The sequence below is a fragment of the Polypterus senegalus genome, chromosome 1, assembly GCF_016835505.1.
Source record: "Polypterus senegalus isolate Bchr_013 chromosome 1, ASM1683550v1, whole genome shotgun sequence".
Classification (NCBI taxonomy): Eukaryota; Metazoa; Chordata; class Cladistia; order Polypteriformes; family Polypteridae; genus Polypterus; species Polypterus senegalus.
The window spans coordinates 40287950-40311039 of NC_053154.1; the positions used below are offsets into that span (position 1 = coordinate 40287950).

The window sequence follows — 23090 nt, forward strand, 5'->3', positions numbered from 1 at the left end:
GACATGGTACTGTATATATCGGATCCAGAAAATTCTGTGCCTGCAGTCTTAGCAGCACTCACAGAATTTCAAAAGCTCTCTGGTCTCAGAATTAATCTGAATAAAAGTGTACTCTTTCCGTGAATTCGCAAGCATATAATATTAGATTAGACACCCTTCCTTTTATCATTGCAGAACAGTTTAAATACCTCGGGTAAACATCACAAGTAAACATAAAGCTCTTTATCAAAAAATTTCGTCGTCTGTATGGAAAAAATTAAACAAGACTTGCATAGATGGTCAACCCTTCATCTCACACTAGCTGGAAGAATTAACACTGTTAAGATGAATATTCTTCCTAAGCTCCTTTTTATTTCAAAACATACCAATATACATTAATAAATCGTTCTTTAAGCAATTAGATTCAACAATAACCTCATTTATTTGGAATTCTAAACATCCACGCATCAAAAGAGCGACCCTACAAAGACAAAAGGCAGAAGGCGGCATGGCTCTACCTAACTTCCAGTTTTATTACTGGGGGCAAATATACAGTCGATAAGAACCTGGACACAAATAGAAGAACATACACAGGCATGGACCGCAATAGAAGTAAAATCCTGCAGTACTTCTTTGTATTCCTTGCTTTGTGCTCCAATAAACACACGTTATCGGCAATACACTAATAACCCAATTGTGCTCCACTCACTTAGAATCTGGAACCAATGTAGAAAGCATTTTAAGACGGAGAAGCTTCTTTCTGTGGCACCCTGCAAAAGAACCACCTCTTTCAACCCTCACAAACATATGCAGTTTTAATATCTGGAAAAATTTGGAATTAACTTGCTTAGAGATCTTTATATAGACAACGTCTTTGCATCCTATGAACAATTACGTTCCAAATTTAACATTCCAGCTACAAATTTCTTTCACTATCTTCAAATCAGGAACTTTGTTAAACAGAACCTTCCAGATTTTCCTCATCTTGCACCCTCATCCACGCTGGAAAAATTATTGCTCAATTTCAAGGAGTTAGACTCCATCTCTACAATATATAAAATCCTTTTACAATCCCTTCCTTTCAAAGATCCAAGAGGACACTGGGAAAATGACCTCTCAATTAATATATCAGAAAAGGAGTGGAAAGTAGCAATGCAGAGAATTCACTCAAGCTCCATATGCGCAAAGCATACAATTATACAACTCAAAATTATATATCGAGCACATCTGTCTCGACTAAAACTCTCCAAAATGTTTCCAGGGCATGATCCAACCTGCGAACGTTGCAACCAAGCCCCAGCCTCACTAGGTCACATGTTCTGGGCCTGCTCCAAATTAACATTATTCTGGACAAAAATTTTTAATTACCTCTCAGACAGTCTTGGACTCACAATCCCTCCTAACCCATTAACAGCTGTGTTTGGGGTTCTTCCAGAGGGTCTTAAAGTGGAGAAAGACAAACAAACTGTGATTGCATTCACTACACTGTTGGCACGCAGACTTATTCTGATAAACTGGAAGAACCCAAACTCTCCTCTTTTAAGTCAGTGGGAAACTGATGTGTTATATTATTTAAAATTGGAAAAATCAAATACTCAGTTAGAGGATCTGTGCAGACTTTTTTCAAAACATGGCAGGATCTAATCAGTAATATTTTGAAATGATTTTATAAAGCACAGAGAATTTGTTGATTTAGGTATTTTTAAAAGCCTTAAATTTTACACCGTTTGGCTTGCTCTCTCTCTCAAGGGTGGGGATCGATCTGTTCTTAGCATAATTCTTTTTTTTTGTAAAACTTGATTGCTATGTATTGATTGTAATAAAATTAATAAATAAATAAAAAAAAAAAAAAAAAAAACAATACAATAGAATAGATTGGAAAATCGATGGGTGATTGATTCTTACCTGAAGATCCTTCTTAATATCCAAATAGATAAGGGTAAGTTGCTGAGCTTCTTCATACTTCATATGAGCCTTTTCAAGACTGGACTGAAGCTCTAAAGGTTTCTGAAAAAGTCAAGGAGTCTAAATGAACAACTGGGTTAAAATATCTTTGTGTTTACTGTACTCTAAAATCATGAATTTTGATTTGATGCTTCTGCATCGTTACAGCAAATAAATACTCTGTAGTGAAAGGATGGATGGATTACTGCCATCAATGATTATATTAAAATAGACTAGGGGGCTTTGCCCCCTGCTTGTTTTGCTCGCCAACCCCCAGTAGCCAATTTACGGATTTACAGCTCACTGATTGGGAAGCAGATGTACAATTTAAACAGATTGTTATTTTCATGGGAATTGTTACATATGCATAACAGAGCTAATAATTATTTTACATTACAGCGAGTAATTAACCATAGTAAAAAATAGTAAAACGTAATAAATTGAAAGAAAATTGTGTTTCATGTTGCATTAGAGGTATTTGTGGCGTTATACATTTTTGTTCTGTTTGGCTTTGAAATTAACATGCAAATACTTTTTAAACTTATACTGTACTTTTACTGTAAAACTTCAGTAAAAACAATTTTTTGAAATAACTTTTCGACAATATTACATTGAATTTTGATTCTGTGTTTGGACTTTCATCGTGACAATGCAACGTATAACTGCCCGTGAGTGAATATCATTTCTTTCTCTCTAATAAATAAACCGACTTTTTCGAATGTTTGTCCCTGTGATTTGTTAATTGTCATAGCAAAAGCTGTTCTAACGGGAAACTGTAAACATTTTAATATGAATGGCATATCAAGATCTCCTTTGGTGTCTAATGTTATCCACGGAAGATGTACTACATTACCTTTCTTGTCGTCTTTCCTGTATGCTTATTTACCTTTCTTGTATAGTGTTTCAGCATAGTCCATTGATACACATTTAACCAATTTGATGTGTAACTGATCGACAATTTTCACATTAATTCGTTTGACTTCATTGTTTCTTGGTGCTAGGTTTGCCAATGTACTCATTTCTTCTGTTGATATCCCTTCGGGATGAAATTCTTCCAATAAGATTTGGACATAATAAGTCTAATTTTATTGGGAACTTAAAGTGAAGAAAACTTAAAAATTATTTATAAGAGCTGAGAGCACAGGAACTGTGTCTGACAAAAGCATTCACACAAATGGGAGGTGAGAAGACCATGGGCGTGGTTGAAAAATAGTCTCACCTCACGGGACTCTCTTGGCAATTCTCTCGTCTCAAGATTTTCTTTTATAATAGAGAGAAACGTAAGGAAGAAATATTTCATAAAACCAGCACAATAATTAACAGGCAAAACCTTTGAGCATTGGAAAGAAAATGCAAAGTTAGTCATTAATTGAGAATCATGAACTGTTATAATGCAATTACCACAAAAGCAGTCGTCTCCTATAAACAAAGAACATGGTAAACTAAGGGCTAAGAAGGTCCAAAAAACAGCAGAAACCATGCAAATGTTAAGCAGTGCCAAGGGTTCATGTGAAGTGCTTGATATTAAGGAGGTTCATCTGGAGCCGTTCTGATAGTTAGAGGACAATACACTCATAGCCTGGGAGCAACACAAATTACTGAGCTATGAAATGCATTGATTCTGAGGAGGGTAGACACAGTTACTTTAAATAGGTATGGAGTGGGTATTGAGGAGCACAACCATTCAGGGTATAACAGGCAAAGACAACAGGTTTATAATTGATTTCAGTAGTATTGGCAAGCCTGGGTAGAGAACAAAGCAGAGGACCTTAGTGGATGTACAAACATTTGAATATGCAAGTAGGATAGCAGCAGTCTGAATGAGTTGAAGAGGTTGGACAGTAGCTACACTGAGCCCCTCCAGCAAGTAGGTACTGATGATCTTAAGCTTGTGATATATGACCGGCCATTCATCCCGGCCAATACCCCTACGCCGCCAGGTGGAGCCCTCCCTGCAGCAGGGAAGTGCCCCGAAGGCCAGCAGGGAATCATGGACATTGGAGTCTTTATTCGCAGCCCTGCTGGATACCATGGGGGCCGCTAGGAGACGCTGCAGGGAGGAACAACGATTATTTAAGTATGTCCGAGTCACATGCACAAGGGGAATGCCGTGCTTCCGGGGTGAAGAAAAAGAAGAGTTTTTATCTGACCCGGAAGTGCTAAGAAGTCACATGGACTGAGGGTTCAGAAGCACTTCCGGGTCACGGACTATAAAAGGATTGTGGGAACTCACAGACAATGAGCTGAGCTGGGTGGAAGGGTGGCAACATGTCTGGGAGTGAAGGATTGTGTTTTATTGATTAGTGATTGTGTTTAATGGGTATTGTGGAGAGGAGGGTGCCTTATGCACTGTGCTGTATTAATAAAGTCTACTTTTTGACTTTTATCTGGTGTCTGGTGTCTTGGACAAGGGTACAAGGGAGCAATAGCAGACCCAATCTGTCACGAGCTACTCTTTAGTTCAGTTAGCAAAAACTTGTTGATGCTGCAACAAAACAAGGAAAGTTAAGACATGTCAACTCTGATGAAGGGTTGCAGAATTCATCAGGTAGATTGGTCCTTTCATCAGATTGGCTGGCCCAGCGCTGTCTCAGCTGCGGAATGGACAATAGGGGGAGGCAGCTTGATGGCCGAGGTTTCTAGGACTCTGAACAAATCCAAATCGTATTATGTGATATCATCTACTGTTGAATTCTGCTCTGTACTTGTAATATTTCTATTGCACGCTTATATTGTATTGAGGATTACTTGTACTCTATTCTGTATATTGTATTATATTTACCCCCCCCTTTTTTGACACCCACTGCACGCCCAGCCTACCTGGAAAGGGGTCTCTCTTTGAGTTGCCTTTCCCAAGGTTTCTTCCATTTTTTCCCTGAAAGCGTTTTTTTGGAAGTTTTTCCTTGTCTAATTAAAGAGTCAAGGCTGGGGGGCTCTCAAAAAACAGGTCCTGTTAAAGCCCATTGCGGCACTTGTGTGATTTTGGGCTATACGAAAAAAAAGTTGTATTGTATTGTAAAAGAGACATTAAGCTAACGTCTAGGAATTTGGTCATCTAAAACACAATACTAGAGGAAGAATCAGAAAGCCAATACAAGACTTGGAGACATATAATTTAAAAAGAAGATTGACCAGTCATGATGAGATAGTCTCATGAGAAATTGTGTAAGAATAAAGATAAATCATTTAAAAAAAAAAGTGAAAAAATTATTATACATGGGACATGTACATAAGAGGAATATACATATAGTCACTCATGGGCATCGGAAGATTGCCTTCCAGGTTTGCCTGAGGTAAGCAACACTGCCCTAGGAGGAGAGGGGCCACTGTCACTAGTATTGTCATCTTTTTTTATCCACAGTGGAGTGAAGGTGCCCAGTGAGGTGAAATGACTCCGACCTATAAAAGACCAGATGCCCCAGAGAGAGGCATCTCAATCTGGACTTGAACTGCCACGAGAGCGGAGCTCCTTAGAATGACCTGCTTTATCAAGCTGCTAATCTTAGAAAAAAAAAGAAAGTCACAAAGACTACTTTTTCTTTCAGTTTTTCTTGTCTTTTTTGCCATCAAGCGCAGATTTTGTTTGGTATTACAGTATTTGTGTTAGGGTCAGTTTATACTTCTCTCTCAGAATTACAACGCACACTCGTCATGGCTGCCACGCATTCCCAACATTCTTTTGACACATCCTTTGAGCACATCTTCAGAAATTAACATGATGCATGCATGAGTTGCAGTACCAGCAAAAATATGGGAGGCCGTACTGGTACCTCAACATTTCCTTGACATTCATGAGTGTCCTTCCACCATCCACAATATATAAAGCTACTAAATAAATACAATAAAAATTTGCTTTTGTCTGAGCTGCTCTTCACCGACACTCACCCTACCAAACACATTCCTGTGAAGCCTACTTCTCAGGCCCTGTCATTATGTTCGTGGTGTTTTTCTCACCTCCTGTCTGGTTTTGTACTTGCTGTCCATGAAGGTGACTCTCAGCATACCTCATACCCCATTACTCCACCTTGTGCGTTTCTCTCTCGCCCTTCCATCATCAAAGCCAAACTGATCATTCAGATTGCTCAGAGGGACCAGACATGCAGACCTTAGTGCTTTATTATGTAATAGATCTCAACAGTATCTAAAAAGATCTAGTAAAACTGGCAGCATCCTGGCTGCATCACAAGGTTTTTGTATGAAGATTGGCTCTTGGCAGAGCTGGTTTTGGGAGTAACATAACATGGTATGACATTGTAGATAGGAAAGAAAGAAGAAACTTATAGGTGCAGACTGACTATGAAACAACAAGGTGCTTGGGTGAGATGGGTTCAGGCTCCATCTTATATATCGAAATGTCTGACACCTTATATTCCAAATCGTAACCTTAGATCTTCAAATGAGTGTCTCCTTATAATTCCAAAAGCTAAACTTAAAAGAAGTGGTGAGGCGGCCTTCTGCTGTTATGCACCTAAAATCTGGAATAGCCTGCCAATAGGAATTCGCCAGGCAAATACAGTAGAGCACTTTAAAACACTGCTGAAAACCTATTACTTTAACATGGCCTTTCTATAACTTCACTTTAACTTAATACTGATACTCTGTATGTTCAATTCTTCATAATAACTATTCACAGTGGCTCCAAAATCCATACTGACCCCTACTCTCTCTTCTGTTTCTTTTTCCGGTTTCTTTGTGGTGGTGGCCTGCGCTACCACCACCTACTCAAAGCATCATGATGCTCCAACATTGATGGACTGAAAGCCAGAAGTCTACGTGACCATCATCATCAGGTCCTTCCATGAAAACCCTAAATACAAAGAGGACTGTTTGACTAATTTGACTAGATTGCCCAGAGGGGACTGGGCGGTCTCGTGGTCTGGAACCCCTACAGATTTTTATTTTTTTTTTCTCCAGCTTTTGGAGTTTTTTTGTTTGTTTTTTCTGTCCACCCTGGCCATCGGACCTTACTTATTCTATGTTAATTAATGTTGACTTATGTTTATTTTTTATTGTGTCTTCTATTTTTCTACTCATTTTGTAAAGCACTTTGAGCTACATTTTTTTGTATGAATATGTGCTATATAAATAAATGTTGATTGGTTGATTGATTGATTGATTCAGGCTTTAGAGAGTCACTTACGAGGAAATCTGGCAATGAGATCCCCAAAGGATCAAGTTTTTAATCCAGGGAGTCTACAATATCCTCCCAAGTCCATTCATCTTGTTCATATGGGGCATTGCTGAAACACTGGCATATCCCAAGGCAGGGACTTTGAAACACATACTGAGCAATCCATCCAAGGCTTTGAGTAAAGGGTGATATCTCTGTCAGCATGACTAAGTTCATCATGGAACCCAACAGAAAGGGAATAATGATAAGTCAGAAGATCAATCCTCCAGCAAACCAGACTGGCTTTGTTAAAGAGGGAGAGAAGCTGCAACAGAGGAGCAGACACTTCCACTTCCAGGCTGGTATGCCTTCTTCTTGTAAGCTGACATTGAAAGCCAGTTGAAATTCCAGCTTATATCACAAACATGGCATTCAGGCCTGACATCATCCTTATCTCAGAAGCAACAAGACAGGTCATCAAGCTGGAACTAAGTGTTCGGTGGCAAGAGAGAATGGAAGAGGCTCAAGAGACGAAGGGTGCAAAATATATGGAGCTGGTGAATGACTGTCACAGGCATGGGTGGAGGTCAAAGTGTATGCCAATTGAAGGGGGGCTGCAGAACCTTCACAGGCCAGTCCCTCAGTAAGACATATGGAGGTCTGGATATCACAGGGCTGTAAAGGAAGAGAAACGTCAGATCTAGCACAGAGGCAGCAGAGAGAGCCACTAGGTGGCTCTGGATAAAAAAGGGGAGAGTGGTGGAGGGGAGGAAAGTACCACTTGGATGCAGGCTAAGGCATGATGAGCCTTGGCTATGTCACCTAGATGAGGGTGTCTGATGTTCCAAAGACTTGAAACACCTTATGATTCCGGGTGACATCACTAATGATGTGCCCAATAATATACATCATTTGATGTATTATTAAACTGTATATTTATATAAAATAAACTAAAATCCAAATTGCCATTAAAAGTTTTTCTATTGAAAGGCAATCGATATTAATCATTTTCAAAGCATTAAATGTGGTTCTTGTACAGCTATCACCTCTAATTCAAAGGCTTTCCAGCGTTTTTTTTAACTATACTGGCCTGTAAACAGAAACATATTAGAAACCACCAACACTGCCACCTTGTGGGCTCCTCTTGGTAATACCATCATAACGGCTAGAAAAAGAAGACAAGCTCACCATCCTATCCCTTAAAACAGTAGGTCTTGCCATTAGAGAAGCTGTAAAGAATGCCAAGGTGTCAGTGAGTGCAGTTTCCTGTGTCATCAAAAGGAACGTGGAAACTGACAGCAACATGTCTGACAGTCAAAGCCACATCAGAATTAGAAGACAAGTTTCTAAGAGTCAGCAGCTTGTGTGATAGGCACCTCATGGACAACAGCTTCGAGAACGGCTTAACTGTAAGAAAGCCATTGCTAAAACTGCAAAATAAGAAAAAGAGGCCTGCCTGAGCTAGGCACCACCAGTTTCAATGTGCTTTGAAGTTAAAGCATACAACAAATAAACAATTAGAGATATGGACTCTGCTTGAAGGTGTTGTCTTGTGAGGCACGTATCAAGCAAGCTGTCTTCTGATTCTTTTGTGGCTTTGGGTCAGCTAGACCTGTTCCTGTCAGTGTCCTCCAGTTCCCAAGTCCCATTTGATGGCGTAGGAAACTGAACTCACAGACACCCTGGCTTTCTTCGCACTTTCTATAAAGGAAAGACCTACACTTTGTCTTCCTTTATTAATTGCATTTTTTCTTGCCAGTGAACATAGAACAATAAAAAGGTCAAACATATAATTTAAAATAAATATTAGCACTCTCAACAAGGATGTGTGCTGTGTTCTATTCTATATTCCCTCTACACCCATGACTACAGTACATGGCTAGGAACAGGTCTAACATCTTTGTGAATTTTGAGAGAGATAATGAGACTGAATGCAGAGAAGATGTCAGAGCCCTGACACACTAATGCCAAAACCAAGCGGTAACAGGAAGGAAGGAGGTGTACACTCCACCATAACTATCAATGGGGCCACTGCACGGGTGAATATCACCAAAGACCTCACATGGAGTGTTCACACTGGAAAAGTGGAGAAGATGGCACAACAATGCCCTGATTGGCACCAAAGAACTAAATTATAGCCTCTAAATGTATCAGGGTAATTTCATTCAACTGACTTTTGGCTCCCCTCTAAGCCTAAATCTTCAATGATAGGCGGATGCCTTCATGTCACTGCAGTTTTTTTTAGGTATCATCATAGGTATTCGATCAAATTCAGATCAGGATAAATTGATGGTCATTTCAGAACAGTCCAGTGTCACCTCTTGAGTAAGATCTGAGTGCTGTTATATTTGAGTTCAGTTGAAAGACCCAGAATTGCTCATGGAGATCCAGTTGAACATCACTAAGTTCTATTCTGCTACAAAATGTGTTGATAATCTTAGATGTCATGATTACTGTCAAGGTCTCCAGAACCAGAAAGAGAAGAGCAACTCCACAACACTATGGACCCTCTGCTATGTTCGCCTCCTCTTTACTTTGAAAACCTTATCTTAGTATTAACAAAAGAATAATTTGAAGTTCAATACAGTTCCATTTTCATTTCATCTGTCCATGGGATATTTTTTGTTTTTTTGTTTTTTTTGATTAAGTGGTTTTATCCTGGCTCTGTTGTGTCTCTCTTTAAGGGTCCTCCTTTTTCTATGACCAAATAATATTTCTTGGTGTAGCATCTTGCAGAACATGGGAAGTAAATTATTGTTCCAGCTCAGTTTTAAGAACTCCAGAATGTACGTGTGGTGTTCTTTCTCAAGTCTTAATACTGTAACTACTCACAAGACTTTTGGTCAGTTTTCCTTTTACTTTTATATATCCTAGGATGTTTCATTACACCCCCACCCCCAAAACATTGTTGAATAGAGTCACAGTGAAGCCAAAGTCTATAAGACTGTTGGCTTTAATGCTATTTGTTTGGTAATGATATTATTCCTAACATCCACTGATAGATACTTGCAACTGTTATGTCAGATCAGAAGCCTTTGTATCACTTTGGTGCCTTCAGTCTGATGTCCCATTGACTCTCTGATCATCTACCATGGCACAAAACAGAAAGGCAATTAGGCTTTACACCCAAATGGCACACAATAATAATGTCTTACTGATAGTTGGTCATCCCAGTGTTCTCTCTGCATGGACGTGGCTTGGCATGAGCAGGTGGACTTATGTGTTTGTTAGTTCTGACCTTGGATTATTCTAAGATCTAACACTCCTTCCTCTTTCTTATTCTGATATTTGTTTCTATTCTCTATGGGCCTGCATGGGTCTCTTTTATATCACATCTACCTAGACATCTTCATCTCTCTTTCAAGTTCCTTTTACCATCTCAGAAAGCCTGTTTCAGTTCTGTACTCATCAATTGACCTGGGATTTCATCTTATCTTCATCTCTCCGCTTAATTGCCACTTTCAGAAATGTTACAAGTTCCATGAGGAATCCTAATCAGCAGTTTTCTAACTTTAAAAATATGCACATTTTATGAAACCCCTCACAAGTCACACTCTGCCCTGATCCTTTATGTGTTCTTTGACCAGTCACTGTTCCCAGCACAATTGTGCACTTGTAAATAGTTTTTTCTCCCTGCTTTTGATTTTTGTTCTTCAATTTCTGGCTCACTTTTTCTGATATTGTCAGCTGCCATCCCCCTTTACCTCAAATTGTTATTCTCCTTGACTTCTCCAGCCTCATTTTCTCTGTACACCAATTACAAGGTCATCTGTTAGGGAAAAGCAGGGGCTTCTCACCTCCCAGTGGAGGACCCTGAATGAATCACTCTTAATGGCTGAACAAAGCATCTATTGGGCCATTCCAAAACAACCTGGTGGTGATGCAGTGGTGTCCTTAGTCAGTATGATGCTGTGCAGAGCTGGCTTTGTTGCTGTCAACATCTTCTACAGGCTAAATTGTTTTGGGTATTTTTCCACATTTAATTACTTTGCAAAATTCATTGTTCCTAGTCTTTTGTTTGTCTCCACTTTAATGGCATCATACTTTGCTTTCACCACATTTCTTCAAAATGGCATATCACTGCGCATGTGACAACTGATGACATTTCAGGGTGTGGGGTTGCAGCAGAGACGTTGTTTTTAAAGCACAATAGCAAATATTATTTGTTGGGTTTTTAGGTATCAATTAAATGTTTTGCTTCTTTGACAAGAATTCCTAGATATGCTCTATATGACACTTATTTGTCCAAATGAACTTTCTTAGTAGCCATTGTAGAGAAAAGCCATCTTGCCTGAAGAAGGGGCCTGAGTTGCCTCGAAAGCTTGCATACTGTAATCTTTTTAGATAGCCAATAAAAGGTGTCATTTTGCTTGGCTTTTCTCTACATTCATAATGGCTAACACGGTACAACAACCTTAGTAGCCATTGGAAAGTTTTTTTCATCTTCCTCAAGACTCCATTTTAGGTCCAGTTTTATTTTTTAAATAATGCTCCTACTTGGATATCTTATAAATTTGACAAAACCCTGATTTTAATAATTGACCAACAACAAAATATAGTTCAGGTAAAGCAGACCCTTGGGTTTTTGGCACCAAGTATTACATCCGTACCCAGAAAATGTTTTCTCAGTTTAAGATGATTAAAGGGTCATATGTGTCTTTACTTTGTCTTGTCTTGATTACTGCAATGCTTTGTTTGCTGCTTAAGATTGTGCAGAATGCTGCAGATAGATTACTTACAAGAAAACTTTGTGCTCCTAATACCTCAATTTTGGCACCTCTTTACAGGCTACCAGTGCAATGTAGAATTATTTATCTTAAGGCCTTTTATGATTTAGTTACTGTATATGTCACTAAACTGCTGATACCTTATCAAACATTGAGACCACTGATCATCTGGTCAAGGTCTACTTGATGTTCCAAGTTTTAGATTAAAGAAGAAAAGTGACAAAGTGTTTTCTGTGATGACACCTACACTTTAGAATAGCTTACTGCTGGGTATTAGGTTAGCTGATTCAGCAGCAACTTTTAAATCTTCTTTAAATATGCACTTTTATAGTCTGGCCTTTTTAAATATATATTAAATGTAAATCTCTTATGTTTTATTTATTTTACCAAAGCATTGTTTAAAACCTTTGATTTTATGTTTACTTATTTTATTTGTTTCTGGTATGTATGTTCAATGTAAAGCATTTTGTGCTATCTGGCTTGAAAAGTGCAATACAAATGAAACTATTATTGCTATTATAATCTCTCTATTAAAAAAGAAAATCTTGAGACGAGACAAGTCTATTACCAAGAGATTTTTTAAAGTCCCATGAGACGAGACTATTGCCAAGAGATTTTTTCAAGTCCCCCCCCTCCTCTCAACCATTTACGGTTAATGGCCCACGCCCACGGTCCTCTCAACTCTCATTCGTGTGAATGCTTTTGTCAGACGCAATTCCTGCGCTCTCGTCTCTTATACATTTTTAAGTTTTCCTCACGAAGGGTTATCAACAGAAGAAATGAGTACACAGGCAATCCTAGCACAGAGAAATGCTGAAGACAAACGAATTAACATGAAAATTGTCGATCAGTTACACAGCAAATTGGTTAAATGCATATCAAAAGACTATGCTGAAACAGCTGGTGATGATGGCGTGAAAGATGATAACATCAGCTTACAATATCCCATAGAATATCTACAACCATTAACAACGTCCAGTCTTCCACTGGCAGAATTACTGTTGAAAGAAGGATATATCATAATGTTATTGCGTAATTTATGTACAAAGTATGAGTGATGGGTTAGACAAGATTAGTTGTATTCAAAATTGGTCGAACAATTCTGACATGTAAAATTTTAACAGGTGACAAGGAAAGTAATGTAGTACACCTTCCGCGGAAGACACCAAAGGAGATCTTGATATGCCATTCTTATTAAATCATTTAAATTTTCCATTAGAATAGCTTTTGCTATGACAACAAATCACAGGGACAAACATTTGAAAAAGTCGGTTTATTTATTAGAGAGAAAGAAATGATATTCACTCACAGGCAGTTATACGTTGCATTCTCACGATGTAACTCCAAACACAGAATCAAAATTCAATGCGATATTGACGAAAAGTTAATTCCAAATATTGTTTTTACTGAAGTTTTACAGTAAAAGTATAGGTTTAAAAAGGATTTACGTGTTAATTTCAAAGCCAAACAGAACAAAAAGGTATAATGCAACGAATACCTCTGACGCAACATTAAACATAATTTTCTTTCAATTACATTTTACTATTTTTTTTACTATGGTTAATTAAACGCTGTAATGTAAAATAGTTAGTTCTATTAAGCATATGTAACAATTCCTGTGAAAATAACAATTTGTTTAAAATTAACATTCGCTTTCCCATACGCAGAGCTGTAAAGTGGCTAGCATGTAGAGCCCTGGGGGGTTGGTGAGCAAAGCCCTCTAGTTATTAATTTTGTAATGACTTGACACTAATATTGTTTGACGGGGCTAATAACCAGTTGGACTACAAAACAATCCTGGGAGAAATGAAGTATCTGCCACATCAGAGCATTATTGAATATGTCAAATGAGGCAGACAACCTGCCAACAGAAATGGACCAATCACAGTCACACAGCCAGCAAAGACTCTATTAGGGGAAGTAGCAGGGAGTGTTACTCCCCATAGGGGGAAAAAAGGGAGGTTGCAGCCATGCTGGTTCATTCACCTGACTGAAGAGCTGTCCAACACTTTAGTGCACAGCGTAATTAATGCGTGTGGTGTGTTTCAGGGCCATAACACTGTAACAACATCAAGGTACAGCCCAATTGTAGTGGAGTGTATGTTGCGTGTTCCAGGGCTATGACACTGAAACCGTTTCATTTTATAAAACATTACGGTAGTGTAGTGTTTACAGCATGTTCCAGGGTCACAGCAACAGACAATTAGGGTGTCCCACTTGGCCCCGATAGTGGGGGTAGTTAAGTGGTTGCAGATTCACAGGGTTTAGGGTTAGTATAAGTTTTCGATGTGCTCTATTTGCTACATTTGAATAAAAAGCAGAAATGACCTTTATCCTGGAGCAAGTGCCTTCCTTTATTAGACTCACTAAGTGGTCCCAACAGTATCTATATATATAATTCACTAAGGCAAGACAACCATGGAAAGCACGCCGGAAGAGGCGTGGATTCACTGAGCCACCGACAAGTAAGACACCTCTGGCGCACACAGGAAGGAGCCACGCCCACCAACTCCTGGCACCTCCGAGCCACGCTGACTGTTCATAGAGGCAAGTTTCTCGCGGAGGTGAATCGCCATATGCAGCGTGTAAAACAGTTTGCGAGGGGTATCCCATGGGATCCTTAAAACAATCCTTTACAACTGACGTTAAAACACAATGAAGTAAGCAGTCTTTAAAAAACGAGTTTTTGGTTACGACACACAACAGTGTGCACCATAGCAGACTGTTTTACACGCTACATACAGCAATTCGCATCTGCGACAAACATGCATCTTCTTAGATGCTCCTGCAGCAACACGGAAAGTCTACGTGAGTCACAGGTGCATCTGGGCTGTGTAAAGACGACAACGACTCAAGTGACGAGTTGGAGGTGGGCACATGAGCGATGGCGGTCCGCCAGTTTTCAGTCACAGACGATTGTGTGTTGGTTCGTTCCGTGCATTGTTACAATGTTGCTTTTCTTGCTGATTTATTACATTACCGATTTTTCAAATGTTAATTTTCTCCCTGTGCTTAAAAATCATTAAAAAACTGGCCTGATTATGCGGCATATGGTACGCCGTGGGTTGGCTAGTTATTATTATTATTATTATTATTATTATTATTATTACTAGCCATTCCCTGCAGCTCCACCCACAGAGTAGTTAAACAGGACAAATTTTAAAAATCAGCAAACAAAAAGGTATCGGTAGCTAAACGGAGGCAAGGTACACTCCAAAACACACTCCTGACATCACGCTTCCCCCTCCCCTTGCCTCACAGCTTCTGTCTCAGATTACCGCGAATATATTGCTCCTGCAAGCGAACTAATGTTCTTAGCATGATGACAGAAATCAACCAGAATGTTCAAGCAAATTCTAGAAAAAAACCTGATCTAAACCTGTTAAGTAGATCTCTCGTTCACTAGCTAAGCGGATATAAGATAAGTCCCAAAGCTGGCGCGTGAGTGAGGAGGGACTCACCCCCCTTCACTCAGCCCGCTATGTCTTTCTCGGATTTTCACAAATAAATCAGTACCTCAAGCAAACTATGAGAGAGGTTGCAAAATTAATCGAAATGTTCAAGCAACTTATACAAAAAAAAACAAACTAAATCTGTTAAGTATTTCTCTCATGAAAAGCAGACAGATAAACAGGCAGACAGACAGACAGACAGATGTTGGATTTTATGTATATAGAGATTATTAAGAAAGTGTCCCTAGTCAGTCCTAGCTTAGTGTTTTCCTTTTTATTTTTACCACTTGTAATATAAATGAAGCCCACTGACATACTTTGTGTATAATGGAAGGACGTTTTCATTTATCATAATGTTATGTCAAAGGACTAAAGAAGTGTTGTTGAAAGGCTGTGTTTGGGTTTGTTGTGCAGATATGAGAGGAACATGTAAACTCCATGCAAACAAGAGCCAGGCCCAGGATTTACACACAATCTGTAAGGCAGCAGCATTAACCACTGCATGATTATTGCACTCCAGAAAATAAAACAATTTGTATTTATTTTTGTGGCTTATCCCAAGAAGGAGGCAGATGAATGTTGCTGCAACTCACAATTCTCTTCAATATGAGATAGTGCAGTGTCATAAATCTCAAAAGACTGGTGCAGTTTTAGAGAGCTTCCTAAGCGAGCTCCTTACCTGCTCCTTTTGCTGACATGTTTCTTGTTCAGTCTGGCCCATGTGCACGTGGTTACTGTGATGCTGTTTCATTTCTTCCAGACGGCACTTCAAAGCCTCTCTGTAGTGGCTCTGAACACTCATTTGTTCTATTTTCTTGTTCACCTGTTCCTCCAGCTTCTGCACAGCTGCCTTGATGGGTCAGAGACAAAATAAATGAGATGGCAATCATCTTGCAGGTTTCTAGTCTAAATCTGCCACCAGTCTCATGGTGACTGTCATTTGAAGTTGTGAATTTCTACCTGCATGACCCTCCGTATATTTCCAGGATGTGGCTCAGGTCCTGTCGCTTGGACAGAACATTCTTGCATGTGTTTTGTTAATTAAGCACTTTTACAGGGTGCTATTATGGGGCAAAAACATGAGACTACGAGATGCAAACTGCTGTTCTGATCTTGGACACTATAAAGGCAGTAGCAGAGAAAAAGATGCTCACCAAGATGCTGGCTATCATGAACAATGTCTTGCATCCTCCACATTAACAGATTATAGAGGTATTTATTTAGAACTGTGTTTATGTGGTGTAGTTTTTGTGTATAATACTGTAGTAGTATTACAGTGTGGACAGCTTCAACAATGCAATGACATCTTGGTAGTCAATAAATTACCTACCTTTACATCAATTATAGTGGCTTTCATCCATCTCATTATCTATATAATTGTATTCCTAATATTTATCTATAATATTTTTTGGGGGCGGCACAGTGGCACAGTGGTAGTGCTGCTGTCTCGCAGTAAGGAGACCTGGGTTCGCTTCCCAGGTCCACCCTGTGTGGAGTTTGCATGTTCTCCCCGTGTCTGCGTGGGTTTCCTCCCACTGTCCAAAGACATGCAGGTTAGGTGCATTGGTGACCCTAAATTGTCCCTGGTATGTGTGTGTGTGTGTGCCCTGTGGTGGGCTGGCACCCTGCCCGGGGTTTGTTTCCTGCCTTTTGCCCTGTGTTGGCTGGGATTGGCTCCAGCAGACCCCCATGACCCTGTAGTTAGGATATAGCAGGCTGGATAATGGATGGATGGATATTTTTCTGTTTATCTTTTTCTGTATATAATACAGTGTGGTGGACATAATGGGTAGACTGGCTTCCTGAATGGGATGGTGAGTGGTGTCCCTTACCCGTCCAGGAGACCATAATAGAAGGATGATGTGGATGGGTTCGCTTTCTGACCAGAATAGTTCCTATTCTCTTTCCCAGTCAGGATGAAAATAAAATGGATGGATAGATGAAGACTTTCTGGAAAGAGCAGTTATTCCTCTATTATATTAGGTGGCAGTGCTCCTCTGGCATGGGGCAGGCTTGGACACCCTGCAGCACTTCATGAAAAGTGTGGTTCTTCAGGGTAGTGCTGCTAGGTTCCTCGAATGCCTCCATGGGCAACTGCTGGGAGAGCACTCCATTGTTTTATGGAGGTTCTGCCTGACACAGAAGTGCCTCCTGTGTGCAATATTTTGGCACCAAAAGTAATTTTGCTATAACAGGAGCTGGCTCAACTGATTCTGGGATTGGAATCAGCAGGAAATGGACAAAGCTCACCTGAGAGGGGTGGAGGAAAGAAAGAGAGAAAGAAAGAATTGTGTATTGAAAGAAGACTGTAAGGTTATTGCTTGGAATAAATGAACTTGGGACTGCTGCTGTGGTCTTGTCTGGGGCTTTGACTCTGAGACGCACCAAACAGGTCACAATAGTTATCTATCTATCTATCTATCTATCTATCTATCTATCTATCTATCTATCTATCTATCTATCTATCTATCTATCTATTTATTATATAGTGCCTTATCTATCTATCTATCTATCTATCTATCTATCTATCTATCTATCTATCTATCTATCTATCTTAGTGCTTGTCATCTGTATGTCTGTCTAAACAGAGTCCATGCATCAGTTTTTGTTAAATATTATGCTACAACTATTATTTTTTATTTTATTTTGATTCTGTTCGAACTAAAAACCATGCAAATATTTCTGAAGATACCCATCTATTAGTTTACAGAAAATATTTTTTCTGTTTTTTTCCAAGTTTTTTATCTTTGTCTCTCTCACACCATGTTGTGTGCATTTCCCCTTGGGATTAATAAAGTATCTATCTATCTATCTATCTATCTATCTATCTATCTATCTATCTATCTATCTATCTATCTATCTATCTATCTATCTATCTGTTTACTTTTTTGTTCTTAATTATTTTTCTATTTGAAAGTATGGGGGACAAAAAGCAACATATTAAAATAAAATGTATGCAGGTGTTTACCCTGTTTACATATAAAAAGAGAGGCACCTGGTGATTAACATTAGTTACAATTCTAGATAGCAAATCAGCTCCGTACTTGCTGAATAACAAACACAAGGATCTTACTACAGTTACAGTATAAGGGACAAATAACAATGCCTAATTGTATGCCATTTGTGTGGAGGTATAGTTTAAAAAATATACCTCTAGCTTTGTTTCCAGCTTCTTTTTCAGCATGTTGTTGTGGAGTTTCATTTGAAGAATGAGAATATTGTTTTTACTGATTATACTTTGGATCTGCTCAGCTGTCCTCATAGGTTGATCTGAAATGTAAGTAACAGAAAATCTCAACAAATGTGGACAGACATTTTTATACCACAATCATACCACTGGGCAAGGGGATCAGCATTACCATTACAGGATCCTAGAAATTCCATCTATCCATTGTCCAACCTGCTATATGCTACCACAGGGTTACGGGGGTCTGCAAGAGTCGATCCCTGCCAGCACAGGGCACAAGGCAGGAACAAATCCCTGGGCAGAGCGCCAGCCCACTGAAGGGCACAGACACCCACACACTAGGGACAATTTGGGATCACTAATACACCTAACCTGCATGTCTTTGGACTGTGGGAGGAAACCCACGCAGACACGGGGAGAACATGCAAACTCCATGCAGGGAGGACCTGGGAAGCGAACCCAGACTTCCTTACTGCGAGGCAGCAGCGCTACCACTGTGCCATCGTGCTTCCCTCAATGAGATATATTAAGCATATAAGCTACATAAAGAGTCAATAGTCATAGGTAAGCTTATAGAGTTGGGGGAATGATAACACCATTAACTGGCTCATTCCCTTGTCATGTGCACAGTACAATGTACAAAGACATGCTGGTTAGGTGCATTGGCAATTCTAAATTGTCCCTAGTGTGTGCTTGGTGTGTGGGTGTATATGTGTGTGTGTGTGTGTGTGTCCTGTGGTGGACTGGCGCCCTGCCCTGGATTTGTTCCTGCCTTGTGCCCTTTGTTGGCTGGGATTGGCTCCAGCAGATCCCCGTGACCCTGTGTTAGGATATAGCGAGTTGGAAAATGACTGACTGACATCTTATTGGAGTGGTTGTTTCTCAGTTGAATTTTATTTATTTAATTTACATTGTTGTCCATCAAAATCTAGTTACTCTACTGATCTGAAACTCCATAATCTCATACAGCAGTAATCAAAAGGATGGTTGCTCCCCATCCTTTAACAAATGATCAAAAATGTGGAATAAATGCAGTTTACAGATTTATGACAATGCTTTATTTATTTATCCTGTAATATGTGTGGGACAGCTTTTTTGCTGTTACTGAAAAGAATATTGCGATTACGGCAGGCAGTGCAAATGTTGCTATTTTTATTCAAGTTGCAATGTTTTTCACTTTGCTTAACCAAGTGACACCCTACTCTCAATCGCAGTCCCAACTCCTCCTGATAAATTCCCAGGATAGCCAATACGTAAAATGTAATCCTGGAATACTCTCATTGTGCAGCACCCATCTGAAAGCTTTTGGATATCCTATAACAAGAGTAATGTGGAGATCACCTTTGATTGAAATGTCTGGTTATGGTGCCATTCCTATACATAGAGGTCAGCCCAACTATATCTTGATGGTATTTTTCAGCCTCTTGCATGAGCATCAGCTCCTCCTGCACCAGAAACGTTTTGTTCCTCTTCTCAAAGATCAGTGTGATCTGTTTTGCCTTACACAGGCATCTCACTCAAATGACCTCCATGCTGTTCATTTGGATTGTGACCCAACAGGCTATTTTGACAACTTGTCCATCGGGAGCTCACTGGCAATTGATGGCCCGGATCAGCATCCCAGTGGGTTCTATTCCAAGGGAGGTTCAATCATGCTCACTGAGAACCAACACAACAGTCCTGTTGGTATTACAGTCTTAATCTGGGCCCACCCCTTAAACTAGTTTTCCATGAGTAAGCCTACCAAGAGGTCAAGGCTCCCAAAACACATCTCAGAGGATCATGGAGGCAAACAAGCTCCTCCTTTGTGTTAATATTAGAAAGTCATTTCTAAAACATCAACTTAAAACACGTGTTGCATAGTATTACATTTTTTTCAGTAATTTGATTGTTGGTCCCACCAAGAGCAAATGTCTCATATAATTATATGATTTTTCCAGAATATCTATTAATTTTATATATTTATATACTGTATATTATCAGACATGGGTTCCTTCAAGGGACTGATTTGAACAAACACCAGTGGGAAGGAACAAGGAGCTGCATTGACTATGCACTAACATCTCTGTTCCCATCCTCAGGCCAACAAAAGTCCCACCTGATGATGACTGACATCAATTCCACCCCTTCTGATTTCTGAGCTATAAAAACATCCTAGTCAGATTCAGAGCAATAGTTGGCCAAGGGATGCTTGAGAAGACATTATACTGGACAATCAATCCTTGCATTTTTTGTCACTTTAATTATGGTACTTTCTTATTTCTTGCAAACCTTTATTAAATGGGGCTTTACTTTGAGAAGTGAGAAAAGTACTACAGATAATGTATTCTTCTTCTGTAAACTACAAAGATGTTAGTTCAGTAACTGTCTGAAACTTTAAAGAAGTCACCTAACCTGCTTGTGTTCCAACTGTAAAAAGTGATCTTGTAATCTATCTTGAAATTGTAAATCACCCACATGTAAACTAACAATAATACCACCAATTCCTAAGGGCAGCCATTGGCATGAAGAGTTCAGGATTTAAAGCCTCTCATGGATCATGGACCAATCACTTGACTACAGACTGGTCGGCAGATATTTCTTTTCTAAAGTGCTCTACGACTACTGGCTTCTAGTGCTGGGATTCTAATTCACATCCATGCTTGGGAAGCATCTATGTCAGGTTGAACTTAAACATCATATTCACATGGCTTTCCTTGTGTGGGTTGACTAAACTCTAAATTAGCAGTACAAAAGTGTTCTTCAATGGGAAAAGATACCACTTTGTGCCTTCTGTGGCTGAGACTGACTACAGCTCCTTAGAGCTTTAAATTCAATCATATGGTTGTGAAGAGAAATTGATGACTTACTGATTGAACCAGAACAAAAATGTAAAATGTGTTCACTGTGGAAATCCGTTTGAGGTAAGATGGTTAATGGTTTTTTTTTGTTTAGTTTCATGTTTCTTCACAATTCCATTTATCTTTGTTATTGACAAATTGTTATTATTTTTTTCCTCCGACCCATCTGATCTTACTTTGTTACTTAGTATTGCCTAATCTTATTTCTGTTTCATATACATTTTTTTGATCATCCTTTAAAGCACATTGATCTACACCATTTGTATGAAAATGTGCTATATATACAAATGTTGTTGCTGACTAGATTCTATCATGTGCTTGTTCCTACTGGATTAGATGACTACTGAGGGGTTGAACACATCGGTTACGATTGTTATCCTTAGCTATCATCTTCATAAGTGAGCAGCCCTCTTCGCATAAACAACAGATCTTTAAAAAGTAGTAGGAAGGAAAGGACAGGACTTGGTTTTGGGTACATTTACTGAGTGAAGCAGGCCCACATTTTCTTGCCAAAAGACAGATAGTGTGAGTACATTGCTTCATAAGATGGACACAAGAAGAAAGAATTTATAGCTGTAATCTTCTGTAGATAAAGTTGGTTTCTTCTCACCTGCCTACACCAAGACTTTAGCTGGCAAAGATACACTTTCAGACCCATATGTGAATGAATGTACAGGTATATGTATGAATTCTCTAATAGTCGGGCACTCTACCAGGATGAGCTTGTTTCTTGCATCCACTACTTCCCGTATTCACTGCACTTCACTGATAAATAATAATCAAGGTGTTACAATGCATTGATTAATCATTAATACTAAAGAAAATATCAAGCATCACATGTCAACAAATGATGTATTAGTCAGTAATCAGGATCAATTTAGATGTGGTTTCACTACTAGACTTAAATTCTAGGAGAAGCGAAACGAGTATACTGTTGGAGAAGTGGATATCTCACCCCCTCCTCTTGTCCAGTTTTCCTGTTAATGGTCACGGCAAGAGGTGAATATAATATTATTTATCTTGATTTTCAGAGAGAGAGTTTGAGGCGTAGTGTGCAGATGGGTGAACAATCTGGTTTCAGCATTTAGAACAAAGAGTTATGGTGATGGGAACATTTTCAGAATGAGGTGATGTTAAAAGTGTTGTCTCTCTAGGATCACTGTTCTTACGAATATAAATAAAAGAATAGAAATGACAAGCTGTAAAGCCTGCAGATGATGCCAAACTGGATGGGACAGCAATCAGCAGAATTGCTACAGGGGAATCTGGTCAGAATAAAGACTTGGGTAAATCTGTGACTGATGAAATTTAATTGAAATAAATGTAAATATTAAACATAGGAAGCAAAACTGTTATATTTGAATGTACAACTGAAGGTCTACAAGTTAAAAATAGGGACCTATGAGTCCTAATGGCCTTGTTGCTGTCCAAAGCGTATGTACAGAAGACATTAAGAAGGCTAAAATAGGATGTTAGGTTACTGTGTATGTGGAGAGTACAACTCAAACGTGGTGATGATTACATTAAATATGACACACCTGGAGCATTGTGTGCAGTTTTGTTCTCCAAATTACAAAAACATACATAGCAGTACTGGACCACAGAATAACAATTAGACTGATCCTGGGTCTAGTATATATGAGCAGTGAGGAGAAATTGATGGAGCTGAACCCTATCAATTTAAGCAAATGGGGGTTAACGGATGACAAGATTAAAGTTTTTAAAATTATTAAGGGAATGAGTACAATGACCAGCACTGTTACTTTAAAATTAATTCTTTATCTTGAACACAAAAACACAGATAGAAACTTGTTAAGGGCAGATCTCTCACAACTGTTGGAATCACAGACA

The 23090-nt window shown here is 39.1% G+C and overlaps 1 protein-coding gene across 2 annotated transcripts in view; it reads right to left on the minus strand.

Annotated features, from left to right (window-relative positions):
• LOC120525330 (trichohyalin-like) overlaps positions 1–23090 on the minus strand; it is a 47820-nt gene that overhangs the window by 24004 nt on the left and 726 nt on the right. For both annotated transcript variants that reach the window (XM_039747538.1, XM_039747531.1), the window contains exons 2-4: positions 18364–18482; positions 15892–16062; positions 1885–1986 (exon numbers count right to left, since the gene is read on the minus strand). In XM_039747538.1, coding sequence (XP_039603472.1) covers positions 1885–1986; positions 15892–16062; positions 18364–18482 — 392 coding nt within the window. The remainder of the gene's footprint in view (positions 1–1884; positions 1987–15891; positions 16063–18363; positions 18483–23090) is intronic.